Source organism: Abramis brama (assembly GCF_963993115.1).
Source record: "Abramis brama genome assembly, chromosome: 4".
Taxonomy (NCBI): domain Eukaryota; kingdom Metazoa; phylum Chordata; class Actinopteri; order Cypriniformes; family Leuciscidae; genus Abramis; species Abramis brama.
Genome location: NC_139966.1, coordinates 16,234,724 through 16,251,830, shown reverse-complemented (window position 1 = coordinate 16,251,830; position 17,107 = coordinate 16,234,724). Strand labels below are relative to the sequence as shown.

General features: G+C 37.8%; 1 protein-coding gene across 4 annotated transcripts in view; it reads right to left on the bottom strand.

Moving 5' to 3' along the window:
* Nucleotides 1–3,073: 3,073 nt before the first annotated feature.
* The window catches only part of LOC311081732 (membrane-spanning 4-domains subfamily A member 4A-like), a 191,321-nt gene continuing 177,287 nt past the window's right edge, over nucleotides 3,074–17,107 (bottom strand). For 2 of the 4 annotated variants that reach the window (XM_084112359.1, XM_084112352.1), the window contains 4 exons: nucleotides 10,004–10,132; nucleotides 8,867–8,983; nucleotides 7,217–7,279; nucleotides 3,074–5,070 (listed from right to left, as the gene is read on the bottom strand). In XM_084112359.1, the coding sequence (XP_083968485.1) occupies nucleotides 4,978–5,070; nucleotides 7,217–7,279; nucleotides 8,867–8,983; nucleotides 10,004–10,132 (402 nt within the window). In that variant the 3' untranslated portion in view covers nucleotides 3,074–4,977. Of the gene's footprint in view, nucleotides 5,071–6,919; nucleotides 7,008–7,216; nucleotides 7,280–8,866; nucleotides 8,984–10,003; nucleotides 10,133–17,107 lie in introns of all 4 variants that reach the window. The other 2 variants (XM_084112358.1, XM_084112357.1) reach the window with 2 other exon arrangements.

Here is a 17,107-nt window from a genome sequence, read left to right as displayed (position 1 = left end):
ACACACAAAACATTTTTTAAACACATTCAAATTAACACACAAACCCCTAAAACATATTGTCCCAAAAACTACATTTCCCATAAATCCCAACCGAATATAAAGGACACCAGGAAAGGCTGCGCCCTTTTAATTCCAAGCCTTTGTTCCATGCTGCAGTCATGGACCCCGGTGGAACCACGGGTAAGATGTACACATTTAAACATACTTAAATAAAATGTTAAACCCATAGCTTGGGTGTGGTTTCATTTACTCACTAGCGTGCACTCTAGAAATAAATGATTATTGGTTTTGTTGCTCTGGAGTTTACAGCACCAAAGAGACAACCTGTGTTTGGATAAATAACATTTAAAGAAACAAAATAATTTGTAAATAAACAAAAACATTAATCCCCTAGAAAAAAAAAAATATATATCAATTTCATATTCAAAGTAAACTAGAACCATTCAAATTAAGTGTTCATTCAGTGTGGCCTTCGCCATCACAGTAAGGTAGTTGTGTTTAACAGTGAATTTAAAACAGCAAAGTGCCCCATTAATTCTCTGTAAAACACTGCTTCATGCGGCCTATTGCTTTAATTTACTTCTAGACAAAATTGTAGGCATACCTATTTTTTATTACTACTACTATTTTTTTGCCTGGCCCTAGAAATTAAATGTGGTGATGTAGAAATCATTCGTCTTTCAATCTGCAGCATACTGAACATGACTATATCAGCAGAAGAAGATTTCACATTCAAAGCAGCAAGAAAGTTGCTTGCCCAGCAAAACTATATGTCAGATATATTAATGTAATTTTGACTGTGCACTCATTATAAAGGTAATGGTAAAAAAAGAGTGCACCCTTTAGTTCTGTCTCATGTATGGGTGTTGCAACATAATACATGGGACTACTTAACTGGGTATTTCTCAGACAGATACTCATTATGGTATGTTGTTCTTGACAGATATGACAACTTTGCTGTTGGAGTCAAAAGTTCTAGAAGTGAAAAACAAGCAGCTATAAAGAGGCTTCTGGAGTCTATAAAAGAGTAATTCATGTCAAAATACCTTTGGCAGAAGCACACACAAAGCACAACATTTCAGAAAACTGTCATTTCTCAAATAAGATCCATCACGGGGGATGCGTGACAAAATACATGAATATGTTTCACTTGGAATGACCTCTGTCCCTTTCCTGAAGAAGGTTCTGAAAACCTTTGTCCAGAAAGAGCTTTCAGGCAAGTGTTCAACCACACCCACATGACCCATCATACTACCCATCAAGCCATGTTATTCAAAACCATGTGCATCAAGCCTTACTTGCTGGAAAATACTCTGGTTTCGATCAACTGCAACTGGAAAAGAAAACTGATGAATGGAAATGAACAGATTCAGGAGCTCAGTTTTTCTTTAGGCAGTGCACAGAGAATTACAGACATCAGACAAATATACATGTCGAAGTGAATGAACAAAGAAATGGATTTCCAGTCACCGAAGACTGATTTTGAGGATAAACACACGCCGGACATGACCACATCACAACAAACGTTCTTGTTTATTCATCAAAACATACAACAGCAGCATTTACTTGAGCGTTGCGGAGATATAGTCCTACTTGATGCCACTTGCAGAACCAACAAATATGCATTGCCCCTGTTTCCGAATGTTGTTCGGTCTAATGTTGGCTACAAACCGGTTGCTGAGTTTATATGTGAAAACGAGACAACCACAGCGATAGCCGAAGCTCTTAACAGCCAAAGATTATTCACAACAGGAATATCAAGCTCTGGACCATACATTTCCAAATGCACAGAAGTATTTATGCTCATTCCATCGTGAGCAAGCTTGGATACGATGGACAACACAAGGTACAGTCCAGTCGAAGTGAATTATTTATTTATTTTTTATACCAGAATTCCATTATAGTTTTTTGGTTTTCATTATAATCCTGGATATGTGATCATGTATATTTTGCGTTTTTATTTATTTATTATTCTTTTTACTTTTCATTAGAAGTAAATCAATACATCCTTAAGGTTGTGCCTAGGGTGTCTGGACAATCACTGGACGACATATGTACTCGTCACTGCCCTGAAGCGAGAAAATCAGCCTTTTAACCCTTGTGCATTGTTTAAATTTACTACCTTTCGTTATGTTTCGTGGCTGAAAACAGCCACTACTTTAAACTGCTGTAAAAATGTATCAGATAAATATTTTTTTTCAATTTTTTTTTGCATGAATCTATTAATCATCCTCAGTCCTGCTCAAAAATATTAAATGTTTAAAAAAAATTCAGGATTTTAACTCTTTAATTGCCAAATTCGTAAATGATGTCACTGATTTGGGAGAAAAAAAAACCACACAAAATTACTCATTTTCAATATAAAATGTGATTGTGGACTGGATTTTTTTTTACCTTTTATCACAGTCTTGGACATGTCAAAGATTAGAAACAACATTGGTTTTGATGCATTGTTAGTTTTTGTGCAGTATCCGATTTTATCTTTTTCTCCCTCATTTACTGTTCGTGGCTGTTTTTGCCCCATTGACTTCCATTATAACCACATTTTTTGATTGCAAAGCCATGACACCATATAATCATGCATTTTTGATTGTTGGTGGTTTTCCCTGTTGGGAAGAGGTAAAATTTGTAATTTTTACTGTTGATAACCAGGTGGCACCATTAACCCTTTAGATAGGCCTGGGCAAAAAAAAAGCTTAGTTTCTGGCTTTTACATGGAGTTATATGGAGTATAATAGCATAATAAAGTGTGTGTGTGTGTGTGTGTACTCACCTTGATGCGTCTGAGAAAATTATGACTCAATGTTAGAATGCTGCACCTACACTCGATAGTGTGAATAAGATCAGCGCAACGCAGCGCTGATTGAGAAATTAAATTCGAAAATAAAAGACAGTTTGCCATTTTTTTTCTCGCATCTGTGAATTTATTTTTTAATCATTTGTTCTGAGATGAAGCAAATATATTTGTGCGGGAATTTCTCGCACTATAAAAGCTAACCTTGCGGGAATAGTTTAAATTATGCGCAATCCCCACATTCCCGCACCGAAATTCAAGCCCTGAAATGGCAGCGGGATGTGTAACTCTAGCATATGGCGCATATGTCATATAAAGTTAGGCAAGGCCAAACAGTGTTATCCATGTTGTTGCGATTGCATCGCTAGAGTAAGCTAATAGTGAAACTGATAGCGTTTTTCATTTAATTACAATATGAGGACTGACGGTAGGCTATAAAAATCAGCGTTTCTGTGTAGGTGATGACAACCATCTTGACAGCAGCAATAAAAGCATCGCGCTAATTACGGTAGACCTTAATTTGAGATAGTAAATTTGTTCCTAATCAAAGGGAACACTCAACCACAGAACAGCTGGGTGAGTTTTGTATTGGCTTATTGGATACAGTAAATGAAGACTGTCAACTTCTTTTCAATACTATTTCATCACCCAAAACACTCCCACTCTCTGCTGTATATTCATAACCAATTATTTCAAAACCAACAACCAAGCCACATAAACAATGCCATTGGCACTAGTCTACATTGCAGACATGTCTCTTAATGCACATAACTTTTCACCTTTTTGCACAATCTTGAAAAAAGTACTATTGTTGAAATTCTCAGATCAAGCAAACTTCAACGCACCCTTATCCACTACCTGCTAACGTTAGTGAACCGCACCCGAGCAAGCACACTTCGCAGTTCCTCTGGAAATGCATTCTAGTTGATTATTAATATTTCATAGAGCTAATTTGCAACATAATCTTAATTACACAAACATACAGCAAGGTTCTTGAGCTTTACTTCTAGAAAATAAAGAACAAGGAATGTGCATCAGGTGTGTTTTGCTTTTTTATGTTTTTAATTTAGTTATGAACCCACTGTGTAGCGACAATGGCCTTCTTGTCACTTAGAGGTGTTGTAGGATTATTTCTGACACGTAAGATCCAAACAAGACGCTTCTATTCCAGTAATGCATTTATCCCTTTATTTGTCACAGTTCCAATGCCAAAACACATTATAATCCACAAGTTAGCATGTCCACATACGATCCTGACGTGGTCAAAATGTTTTGCTTTCCTCATTAGTTGCCCCTGACTTCACTTGCTCTCTGGCTCCCTATATACCTATTAAACCCACACTCCACCCAGTGTCCAACAGTGGAACTACAACAAATTATAAATAGAGCTTAATGGCTCTTACACACTGTATACCTTAACGTTACATATTATATTGTAATATTATAATACTATAATATATTGTGTAGGCAATTAGCTTACTTCGCTGTAAATAGAAAAGCCTGACAATATCACTGATAAATACCTTTAAGTATTGTGGTTTTCCACCATGTTTCTCACTGACATGCACACAACTCGTACAGATCGAGGCTTAAAGAAAAACCTGAGCTTCGCACTCGTATTTACAACATTGTGGTGGCATTTATGTGCGTTCAACTCATAAATACGATCTTTACGACCTGACTTGAACGCACCAATAGTCACCATTGTATATTTGGTCTAAATCACAACCGCTCTGATGTTTTACTGCAGGACAGCAAATGTGAGTGAATTTTCTGTCATCTTTGCAGGGCTGTGATTTGAAGAGTGAGCAAAGTAACATATTTTAGCAACAGTGTGAAAGTGAATAGTACGTAACAGGCACAATACCGGTACAACAAAACAAAATCTATTGGTACAATTTGCGTCACATGACTAAAATTCATCCTCATCGTTTTCAAATACCTCCGTTTTTGACAGTCCACACTGCATTTTCAAATTTATCCACTTTGGAGAACGTTTTCAAAAAGGTTTGTTTTCATTAATAAAAACACATCTCAGTGTGGGCGAAGGCCGAAACGGAGAGAAAAAGATGTGTGTTTAGACTAAAACGTATTAGTGTGGACAAGGCCTGAATCACTGGAAGAACCCGTGTGTCCTGTGAAAGCATCAAACCCAACAGCAGGACCACAGCTCTGTCCACTTTTTAATATTCATATTTAGGATCAGCACATTCACTGTATTGTGGGGGAACATCTGCAGGATTGTGATTCACGGAGGAGTCGCTCACCAGAGGTACCTGCAAGAAAAACAGGTATGCCATCAGCTTTAATGCTTATTTACTGATCATTCTAATCAATTCTTGCACATAATACTTTATATGTTTTGGGTATTTTAACTAGTGGAGGTCAACTCTGTTATTGATATAAACTCTGTTACCATCAATGACTACGTTTACATGCAGCCAATAACCCGTTCAAAACCGGAATATTAGCAATAACCCGGTCGCGCACGGCCATGTAAACACCGGCAAAAACCCGAATATGCTCACATCCCAGTTTTTAAAAACCCGGATATGATCCCTGGGGTACCCCTTTTCTAACCCGAATATTTGGTCATGTAAACGCGTATCGGCATATCCCCATCAAAAGGAACATTGATTTGTGCTCTGCGCATGTTCTATTCGCAAGGAATCTTGGTCTTTTGAGGAGAGACGGCGCATACAAAAACCCGCGTGCAGTATACCGGAAGTAAACAAGAAGTAGAGGTAAACATGGAGAGACGCAGCACAGCACCACACTTTTGGAGCGAGGAGGAAAGCGCAAACAAAGGCGATCGCTATCTGCCCCGAACTATTCATTATCCGGGTGCTGCTGCTGTTGTTGTTGCCTTTGGATACAGGAAGAAGAATCGGAAATGACGCATATTGCGTCTTAAGGTTGTCCGTACGTCCAGACGCTAACCATGCGTCGCCGTTTACATCGGGATATTGCCAATTGATTACAAATTCCATGTATACAGGAGTAACTCTCTGCTCATGCATGTAAACGGGTTATTCCGAATGTTTCAGAAACCCAAATAGTGACCTTAACCCGACCATAACCCGAATATTGACAGCTTGTAAACGTAGTCAATGTCAGCTCGTAAACGTAGTCAATTACAGCTCTGTTTGTTTAAGGTTTTGCTTTAAAAATGATAATGAATCATTGTTAACAAATTGATTAGAAGCTGATTAGCATAACAAGTATTCTTACTACGTGACATTTTAAAGGATTTCATTCATTTTTAAAGCTGTTTAGAGAAATTGCACACCATCTTGGCAACTTTTCATTTATATCATTTCAATTAATATATTGATATTTTTACTCCAAAACAAAAAAGTATCTTGTCTTATTAGGTTTAAAGTTGAATTAATGGATGAGGAGACAAAAGTTCTGGTAAGAAAGACAGGGTTTTGAATTGTGTTACATTTGTTAATTGTATGTTTTTGACCCAATTTGTCTATAACAGAGTTGACTGATGTTTCTGTTAGTACATTGATTTTCAGAATCAATATTTTAAATCTTACAATCTTAAGACTAGCAAATATCGAAAATATTAAATTTAAAGCGTGTTCTATGAAAAAAAAAGTTTAACAGAAAAAAAAAAAAAATCCTATTTTTGTTTTCTTTCTCTACTTGAAAAATACCCGCAATCCTTGAATGGGTCATATGAATAAAATCAACACTAATCCAAATAATGGATCATGGATTTTTTAAAACCATTTTCACTAGTTCACACTTACAAATAAGTCAGATAGAATAAATGCATATTTGGCGTGCTGTCCGAGGAGAGGGCTCCGGGCTCGGTATTCGGCCCGAACCCAGAGTACTCTTCCCGTATTCCTGGCTGTGAAAGAACAAGCCAAGGGTGAGGAGTCGGGGTGGTGGAGGGATGCTGAAACTGTCAAGGAAGTTAGGTGAGTTGACAGAGTGAATATATATATATGCTTCCTCTCATGCTGATAGGGTAGACATGGTAATTGTTTGATGAGATGATTGATAGATTGGTTGATTGATTGATTATTTGAACGTGCTCCTCCCGAACTTTGTTTATAAAACATCATTTACACAAAGTCCCATTAGACTGGTGCTACAAGCTTCTCTTACCTCTGATTTGTTAAGATCACGGGAGTGATTAGGCCCAAACGCACCAAGGAAAATCAACACAACAATCAACTTGGTGAACATGCTGCACCTTTGGAAAAATGCACATGTAATTCTTACATCTTATTGCACAACTTCTTAGTGTAGAATAAATTCAATAACATTTGCAGACAGGTCTAGTATTACAAGTTTATAGACAGCACTGTATTTCAAATGGAAAAAGTAAAAGACAAAAATCCTGCTAAAATGTTTTGGTGTGGAAACTGGAAACAGTGAGATTGAAAAACAAGCTTCTCTTACCTCTGATGGATTGGGTCTAAAGGCATAGGACTGTGGAATAACAACATGGTAACTTGGAAGCACCTTCGGAAAAATACACATGTTGCGTTTTATACCTTCTTACTGCAATATAAATTTAATAACATTGGATGACAGTTCTAGTATTACAGGTTTATAGACAACACTATTTCAAATGGAAAAAGGAAAAGACAAAAATCTTGCTAAAATATTTTGGTGTCGAAACTTGTGCAGATTAGTGTTGCACGGTGTACCGATACTTCAAAAGTATCGCGATACTCGGAAATTAAAAACGTCACGATACCTAAATTTATCAGTATCGATACTAAAAAAAAAAAAAAAAAAACGTCTCCCTATGGACGTCTGTGTTTTTTTTCCTGACGCACGCCGCAAAGAACCTGCCACTGTCAGTGTCATGTGACAAAACACTACAGCGAGATGGCTGCATGTGCGAGCACAAGTGGTCCACGACTCGTAGAAAAAGATGACGCGAGGAGTGACATATGGAAGTACGTTGCCTACCTTGCTCTGTTGCACGGTGCACCGATACTTCAAAAGTAAATCGGAAATTAAAAACGTCACGATTCCTTAATTTATTAGTATCGATACTTCTAAGAATGACCGCGTTCCAGATTTGTAAGGCCGGTGACACACTGGCTGCGTGTCGTGTCCGTTTTTATTTCGGCTCCCATGTTAACTGCCTGCGTGACGTACGTGTCTGGGCGCAGCTCGAGACGCGCGGAAAACGCGTGCATGCTAGAAATAGAACCGACGCCTATTCTTCACGCGACACGCAAGCGTGTTGGAAGCTTTTCCAGCCAAAATAGAATAGGAAAAGATGTTTCTATGTAATTTTGACATGAATACATATTAATAAATGACATTTTGATGTTTGAAAGTTTTGACATAAATACAATATAAATGTAAAAAAATATATTATCGATTTTCAAATATTGCACCTCTCAATACAGAACGAAATATTCTGTAGCCTATTTTGCCGTCAACACTGCCGATGTTGTCTTTGCTGCTATATATTTATGTTTAACATGAAGTATAGGCCTTCCACAACTCTCTCCCCACATGTCAAATATATCACCAATGAGGCTTATCATATGTTACCAATATTAAACATTGTTTAATATAATCGCTGTTCATATTTTTATTCAAAGTTCAGAATTAAGATAAAGCTCTTATGTTTCTTATGATAAATGAGATAATGCTGCTAAATTTATAAAAAAAAATTACCTTGAATGTCATTGCTCTAATTTATTTTTTATATTTTTATATTTCATATTTTGTTCAAATGTTTAATATATCTGCTGTTCATATGTTCATTTATTAGTGTGTTATATGATTAGAATGTTGTCCCGGTTTTAAAATAAAGCACAGCAATGATATTTGAGCGTGTTTCTCCCTTTTCAGGAAAAGTATCGAAAAAGTATCGAAATCGCAATACTTGACTTGGTATCGGTATCGAAACAATAATTTTGGTATCGTGACAACACTAGTGCAGATTATTGAAAACAATAGAAATTGAAAAACTACCCATCTTTCTGTCAATATGCAATGTCCTAGCAACCACCCAGAAAACTCTAGCAACTGCTTCGCAACCATAGCAGCCACTCAGCTTCTAGCCCTGAACGCATCACTCACCGGTAGAGAACAGCAGCAGGCGTTGGCTTTACAGGCAAATGATAACAGAACGATGGAGACGATAAACTCAAGGATAGTGAATACCAAGGACACACAACGGATCCCCCGGAAGAGGGTCTGAGAAAACATTAGCACAAATATCAATAAAATAAATGATAGTTACTCACTCATACGCTGGCTGCAAGTGCAGAATGTACAATCCTTGAGGTTCATATGGTAATATAACAAATCAAACTAAACGTATAATGTCAAAGCCTTCTTGCATGGTAAACAGGGCTTGACGTTAACTTTTTTTCTCACTAGCCACTGTGTCGAGTGGTTTTCAGAAGTTACAAGCCACTCAGCGTTTTCACGGGCAATTTTTTTTTACTAGTGGGTGCAACTACACTATAGTTAATGTATGTAAGTAAGGATAGCAAAATAAAGTAAATGTGACATTCTTCATCCAAAAACTCTTCATACATTGACTACCAGTAAAATGTATAAAAAATTACCAAAAATTATTCAGACACTTTGATCTGACCATGTTTTGCTTTAGTGTTTTTCTTTAATTGCTAATGTGACCTTTTTACACACAGACTGAACAAAATCAAGCATTTCTTGGTAATTGGTTGACCTAAATTGGTATTATGTATGAACAGATGACAGCTAATCAACCTAATTCATTTGTGAGACAGTCTAACAGAAGGATGAGCAAAACCAGTGAAATATCAACTGATTTGATAACTCTGAGTTCTTGTAATTTGTTATTATCATTTTCTAAACTATAGTGAATAAACTGATAATGTGAGAAATGTTGAAGGTGTCTGAATAAATTTCTGGAGCAAATGAAATGAGTGAGTGAGTGAGGAGAGGCGGGTTTGTGTGTAACTCCCTGTTGCTATTTTTGACCACTACATTGCACTTAGTTTATTATTTCAGATGACTTTTTAAAAGACTTGAAATTGAAAAATGTATATATGAAATTCAGTCTGCCGAAGCGGCTAGTAGGAGTGACTGTAACACGCCACTGCTGAAATACACACACATTAGGTGGGTGTTAAAATCAAGGCGTTATTTATCAGTAACAGTAAGAGGTCTATGAAATTCTTCTATTAAATGCAAGTAAAACTGTGAGTAGAAAAGTTGTTAACATACCTTGTAATTATAACAGTCATGACCACGGCAGTAAGGGTTATATCCTATAGAAAACTCCAATGAAAGGAGAATAATGGAAATGCCAGCAGTTAAAGCACTTAAGATGTTCATTCCAAGTGAACCTTTCACCTATAGGCAGAAAAAATAGTTAAAAACAAGTTAATAAGTTAGAAAGCACTTTACCCAGCGTGTTAAAGCAGATCATGAAACAATATATATGGTAGGGCTGAATGATTTTTGGAAAATAATCTAATTGCGATTTAGTTTTACCAATATTGCGATTGCGATTTAATATGTGATTATTTTAAGCTCTTTATCTTTTCTATTATTCAACAAAAACAAGCAATAAATCTTTAGCCACCTCATGAGCCGATCTTTAATTTCAGTATTTAAGAGTAGGCTTGGCGTGTTCATCTCTTTTGAAATGATAAGATGTGGTTTGTCCTGTCTGTTTAATAACTTAAGATATAACTGACTGTGTCACATTTTGAGATGCAAGACAAGTACATTTAACCACGTAGACGAGTCGCTCACAGCCGCATGCTCAAACACTTTTCGCAAAGCGCACGCGAGTATTTGAAATTGAAAGCAGCTTCTGTCGGTGATTTTCATATTTTTAATATATAAGCCAACTGCAATCCAAGACATATGATGCCTTCGTAGAGCATTTGTAAGTAAAATACCGGCGGGCGAGACCGCGCACTACAAGAGTAACATCACGCAGACCGTCTCTCATATCTTGTGCAATGAAGCCCGCGAATGTCCTTGTAATTCACTTCAACTTTTCCAAACTTTATTAAAGATTATTTCTCATACGGTTCGAGTGGTGTCGTGTGTGTGTGTGTGTGTGTGTGTGTGTGTGACAGGAATTAGAAGCAAGCAGAATACGGTTGTTTGTAAAGCACACGCATCATCACATATCTGTGTTTAAAACTAAGCTCAGACATAAATCTGAAATGATCTTAATCGATACAGAATCGTTGGAGAGAATCTATAACAAAATATCACATAAATGAAACATAAACTGTTATTTCCTGTAGCCAGGTCTATATGCGTAGCGTGCCAAGTTGATGCTTCATCTGCAATATAGACTGGCTTACTCTCGCATGTCACGTGACCAGACTGCAATCGCAGCTTTGCAATTAAAAAAATCGCATTTCATCATATCGCGATATTATCGCAAACGCAATTAATCGTTCAGCCCTAATATATGTAGCACTATAAAAAATAATAATAATAAAGTTGCAGGTTGCAATTATAAGGCCCAAGTACAAATGACTCATGAAGACAGTACAATTATACAATGGCAATTTCTCTCTTCAAATATAATAAGAGTCTAAGAATTTCAAATATAATACGGGTGTCTGTATGTGGAACTATTCTTCTATGTACTATTTTACAATAGACAAAAAATATTGTCTCTTAATTTTAATAGAATAGCAATACATTCATTTATATCTGGCAACTTGACATGTTTTCTGTATCATGTAAAACTAAAGGTAACTTGGAGATCACTGATTTCTTTGCAAACTGATTAGATTTTGATTAGACTTCATTGATCTTTATGAGAATATAATGGATTTTATGCATAGTCAATCAAATTAACCATCTACAGAGCATCCGGAAAGTATCCGTAGCGCTTCACTTTTTCCACATTTCGATATGTTATACTGTAGGCTTAATCCAAAATGGATCTGAGCCTCGACACAATCCTGTCTCAGAGCTGTACAGACACTTCATGGCTTGGTTTGTGCTCTGACATGCACTGTTAACTGTGGGACCTTATATAGGCAGGAGTGTGCCTTTCCAAATCAAGTCCAATCAACTGAATTTACCACAGGTGAACTCCAATCCAGCTGTAGAAACACCTCAAGGATGATCAGTGGAAACAGGATTGCACCTGTGCTCAATTTTGAGTGTCATGGCAAAGGCTGTAAATACTTATGTACATATGATTTTTTTGTTTTTTATTGTTAATAAATTTGTAACGATTTCAAATAAACTTCTTTCACATTGTCATTATGGGACTACTAGTAGAATTTTGTGGAAAATAATGAATTTAATCCATTTTGGAATAAGGCTGTAACATAACAAAATGTGGAAAAAGTGAAGTGTTATGAATGTTTGTTGGTGTTTTCATATCATCCATATATAACACTTTTAATGTTTTTTGAAAGATGTCTCTTATGCTCATCAGGCCTGCATGTATTTGCTCAAAAATACAGTAATAAGGGGGGGCGCTAGAGAGCCCGAACAAGATGGCAGCATAACGTGACGGTTCCCTATAACCTCGCACATGAAACAGCCCTAGACCTTTACAAACCTGGTCAACTACATAATATAAATAATGCCTAAACCCCCAGCAGCAAAGGAGTGTGACATCTTCTCGAACGCCCGAAAAACAAGCTCGCGAAGCGCGAAGACAGCATCTCCGGCCGAGAGTGTCGAAGCTAATAACATGGCTAGTGTAGCCGACGTACTAACTGAGCTTAAATCACTCCGCTCCGAGTTCAGCTCGAAGCTGGACGGAATAAACAACCAACTGGGGGAGCTGACGAATTCTGTCTCGGTGATGGAGAGCAATTTATGTGAAATCAAACGAGATGTAACAGCGAATGAACAGCGAATCGAGGAGGCTGAAACCCGCATAGCCGCTACGGAGGACGCGTTGGACAAGGCCGAGAGGGCTTTGGCTAAAGCAACAAAGCGGCTCGCATACCTGGAGGAAAAGACCGAGGACCTGGAAAACCGTGGGAGGAGGAAAAATATCCGGCTGTTTGGTCTTAAGGAGGGAGCTGAGGGTAAGCGTCCTCTTTTAGACTTTATAACTGATATGCTACCCCGGTGGCTGGACAACGAACCTGACAGAGTATTCATACTGGAAAGAGCCCACCGTACCCTGGCCGCAGCAGTTCCCAACCAGAACCGAGCCGTCCTCCTACGCTTTCTCAACTATCAAGATAAAGAATTTGTCCTACGCTCTACAAGACAGCGGGACATTACACACGACGGATCCAAACTCGCATTCGTTCAGGATTTCTCAGCGGAGACGATCCGACGAAGACGGGAATTCAACGCTGTAAAAAAGCTGTTTGTTGACATGGGGACCTTCCGAGGATTTCACCTCCAACCGTGCAGGCTAAGAGTGCTACACAACGGGAAAATACAGTTGTTTTCCTCCCCACAAGAGGCTGAAGAATTCCATCGCAAAATCTCTGCCAAATAGCCCACATATGTCCAGGTTTGAATTGAATTGAATCGTTTTTCATACATGGAGAGGGGTGAGTGCATTAACTTATGTGCAGGAGACAGGCTTGCCATTGGGCCTGATGGCGACCACTTAAGCCAGATGACTCTACAACAGTGGGAAATATGAACAATTCACAGAAGGTGCATACTGGTTTCTATCAAGCAGACAGTAAAATGTCTGCTTTATTTTTATTTTATTCTATTTTATGTATTTATTTTCCGTGACCATTTGCAGTCTCTGTACGACTGTCACTTTATGTTGGATACATGTGATACTTTTCTAGTATGGTAAACAGAGGAGAGCAATGGTATTAAGATGGGATGGGAGCAGCAGGTGTGTAGGTTTTCTGAACCTTGATACTAATTCAAATCTGTTTTAAATAATACTAATGGCGGGACACTTTGATTTTTCTATATACTTGAGAATAATATTATACATAATATAAATATGTAAAAATTATTATTATTATTTTAATTTAATTTAATTTACTTATTTTTATTTTTTTACCTACATACTTGCTGTTAAGTAGAGTGGATTACCACTCAAGAAAGCTAAGCCTGAACTCTCTTCTTGCCTGTTCTCCTGCACAGAGATACCGCTTTTTTCTAAGATGTGCGTTGTTGACGGATAGCTGTTACTTGCCGGTCAACTTGAGGGTGTTACTTGTTCCAGTGGGGTTGCCTTGTCGTTTGGGGACTAGGCTAGGGGTTTGGGGAAGCGGGGAGGGGGTGGGTAGAGGGGGCCCCTCATGCTCTACCAATGTTATTTTTTTTTCTTTTAATAGCTTGTTAGTCTTATATTGTTTTTCCTCTTCCTTTTACTCTATCAGGGTCACACGAAACCAATGTAGCAGGCAAATCTCTGTATGTCTAGTACACTAAATGTAATAACGTTTAATGTCAGAGGCCTTGGCCATCCAATTAAGCGGAAGAGAGTTCTGACGTTCTTAAAAAAAGAAAAAGCAGACATAGCTTTCCTTCAGGAAACTCATTTGTCCAATGAAGAGCACAAAAAACTCAAGAGAGATTGGGTCGGGCAAACTTATTTCTCTAGCTTTACTAGCAATAAAAGGGGAACAGCAATACTAATTCATAAAAAAATACCTTTCATATTTAAGGAACAATATAGCGACCATGACGGTAGACAAATATTAATTAGGGGGATGCTTTATGGACAAGAACTGACATTACTAAACGTATATGCACCGAACGAAGATAACCCTAATTTCATGATGGATACGATCACCTTATTTAATCAATATAATACAGACTTTGGAATAGTTGCCGGAGATTTTAATTGTCATATGGATAGTAGCTTAGACAAATCCTCAACCACACTGACTAACCCCAACGCTTCTAAGACTCTGAAGTCAGCCTCGGCTGATGTAGGCCTGGTCGATGTTTGGAGAGAACTTAATCCTACAAGGAAAGATTACACTTTCTATTCGGCTAGACACAAATCATACTCCCGACTAGATTTATTTTTTTTACCACAGGATCATCTCTCATCTATAGTTTCATGTGATATAGGGCCCATTCTTATATCAGACCACTCACCAGTCTACCTGCGATTATCCATCCCCCAGCAGACAAATCAAACCAAACAATGGAGATTTAATACCTCCCTCCTCACAGACTTTGAGGCTTGTAATAATATTAGAAAATGGTTAGAGCAGTACAGACAGGATAATGCGCTCTCCCCCGTTACTCCAGCAGTGATGTGGGATGCAGCTAAAGCTGTAATTAGGGGCCAGATGATCTCTTACGCATCTGCAAAAAAAAAATCTATTATAAAACAAACAGAACAACTTAAGAAAGAGTTAATTAATTTGGAACAATGCCATAAACGCTCTCCTACAGAGGAAAACTTGAGAAAACTAAATGCAACAAGAACTAATCTTAATCTCATTCAAACAGAACATATCAAAAAACTTCTATTCTTTACCAAACAGCAATATCATGAATACGGTAACAAGCCAAGTAGACTTTTAGCCTACCAACTCAAAAAAGAACGTGCAGAAAGTATAATAAAGTGTACACGTAATGCGGCAGGCCAGTTGAAATATGATACACAATCAATTAAATCCTCATTTCTTGAATTTTATACACAACTTTACGCGTCAGAAAACCCCTCCGCAAGAGATATCCACAGATTTTTGGAAAAAGTATCCCTACCCGCTATTTCAGAAGACGAGAAGGAGCAGTTGAGTGCTCCATTCACCCCAGAGGAGGTGCTACAAGCAATCAAGTCAATGCCCTCCGGAAAAACTCCAGGCTTGGACGGATACTCTGTAGAATTCTATAAAGCTTTCTGGGTGCAAATTGAGCCACTTTTCATGCCCATGGTTACTGATTTTTTTGAAAATGGCGTTCTTCCCGACACTATGAAGACAGCAATAATATCTTTAATACACAAGAAGGACAAGGATGCTGCTGAATGCGCATCATTTCGCCCAATTTCATTACTTCCAGTTGACTTTAAAATATTATCAAAATTAATTGCACGTAGGCTGGAAGACCTGTTGCCCCAGATTATTAACCCTGATCAGTCCGGTTTTGTGAAGGCACGCTATGCATCTGACAATATCCGGAGGCTATTAAATATAATTGACCACTCGGCCCTACACAACAGAACAGCCCTACTACTTTCTCTTGACGCAGAAAAAGCGTTTGATAGGGTCGAGTGGTCATATTTGTTTGCCGTTCTGAAAAAATTTAATCTGGGTGAAAAATGTATTGGGTGGGTCAGAACTATGTATGGCAATCCACAAGCCCAAATATGTATAAATGGTACCCTCACTGAAAAATTTGATTTGTTTAGAGGCTGCCGGCAGGGGTGCCCCCTATCCCCATTTTTATTTAACTTTGCAATTGAACCACTCGCAGAGGCTATACGGGCTAGTGAAGAGATTGCGGGTATCAATATTGGGAAAACACAGAACAAAATTTCGCTATATGCGGATGACATAATCCTATACTTAACCAGCCCCGAGCAATCAATCCCAGCAGTATTAGACCTTATCACTAAATTTGGAACAATATCAGGCTATAAAATTAATTTGACAAAATCCAATGCATTATTAATTAATTCGTCAGTTTCTAATAGACTCAGAGCAATCTCACCTTTCACCTGGGCCCAAAGCAGCTTTAAATATCTTGGGGTGAATGTGGCTCTAAAACTCAAGGATCTTTACCTCATAAACTACATTCCATTGCTTAAAAAGATTAAGGAAGAATTAGAACATTGGAAAATGCTTCCCATCTCATTTCTCGGACGTATTAATGTAATTAAAATGAATGTTCTGCCCCGTTTTAGCTACTTATTTCAGTCACTGCCCTGTTACTTGGATAAAACGTTCTTTAAATCTATAAACAAAATACTAACCTCTTTCATCTGGAAAAATTCTGTACCAAGAATAGCTTTTAAAACTTTAACAAAATCTAGAGAGAAGGGGGGACTGGCATTACCAGACTTGCAGATGTACTATTGGGCCGCCCAGACAAAGGGCCTGATTAGCTGGGTGCAAAGACGTAATAATGCACATTGGATAGACATAGAAGAGGAACTTTGTACTCCTATTTCTATAAACTTGCTACCATTCATTAACAACATAAATGCAATACATCAAATAACAAAAACATATGTAGTTTACAACACTCTTCAAGTTTGGCAAAATATAAAAAAATTCTGCGGGAATTTTGGCAAAATCTCCAGGCTTTCCCCCTTATCCTCAAACCCAGATCTGCCACCATCTATTGGTGGTTCCTTGTTTGCAAAGTGGAGAGGAAATGGTGTACACCAATTCCAACAATTGTTTGACGGGGATACACTCAAGTCCTTTGCTGTTTTAAGAT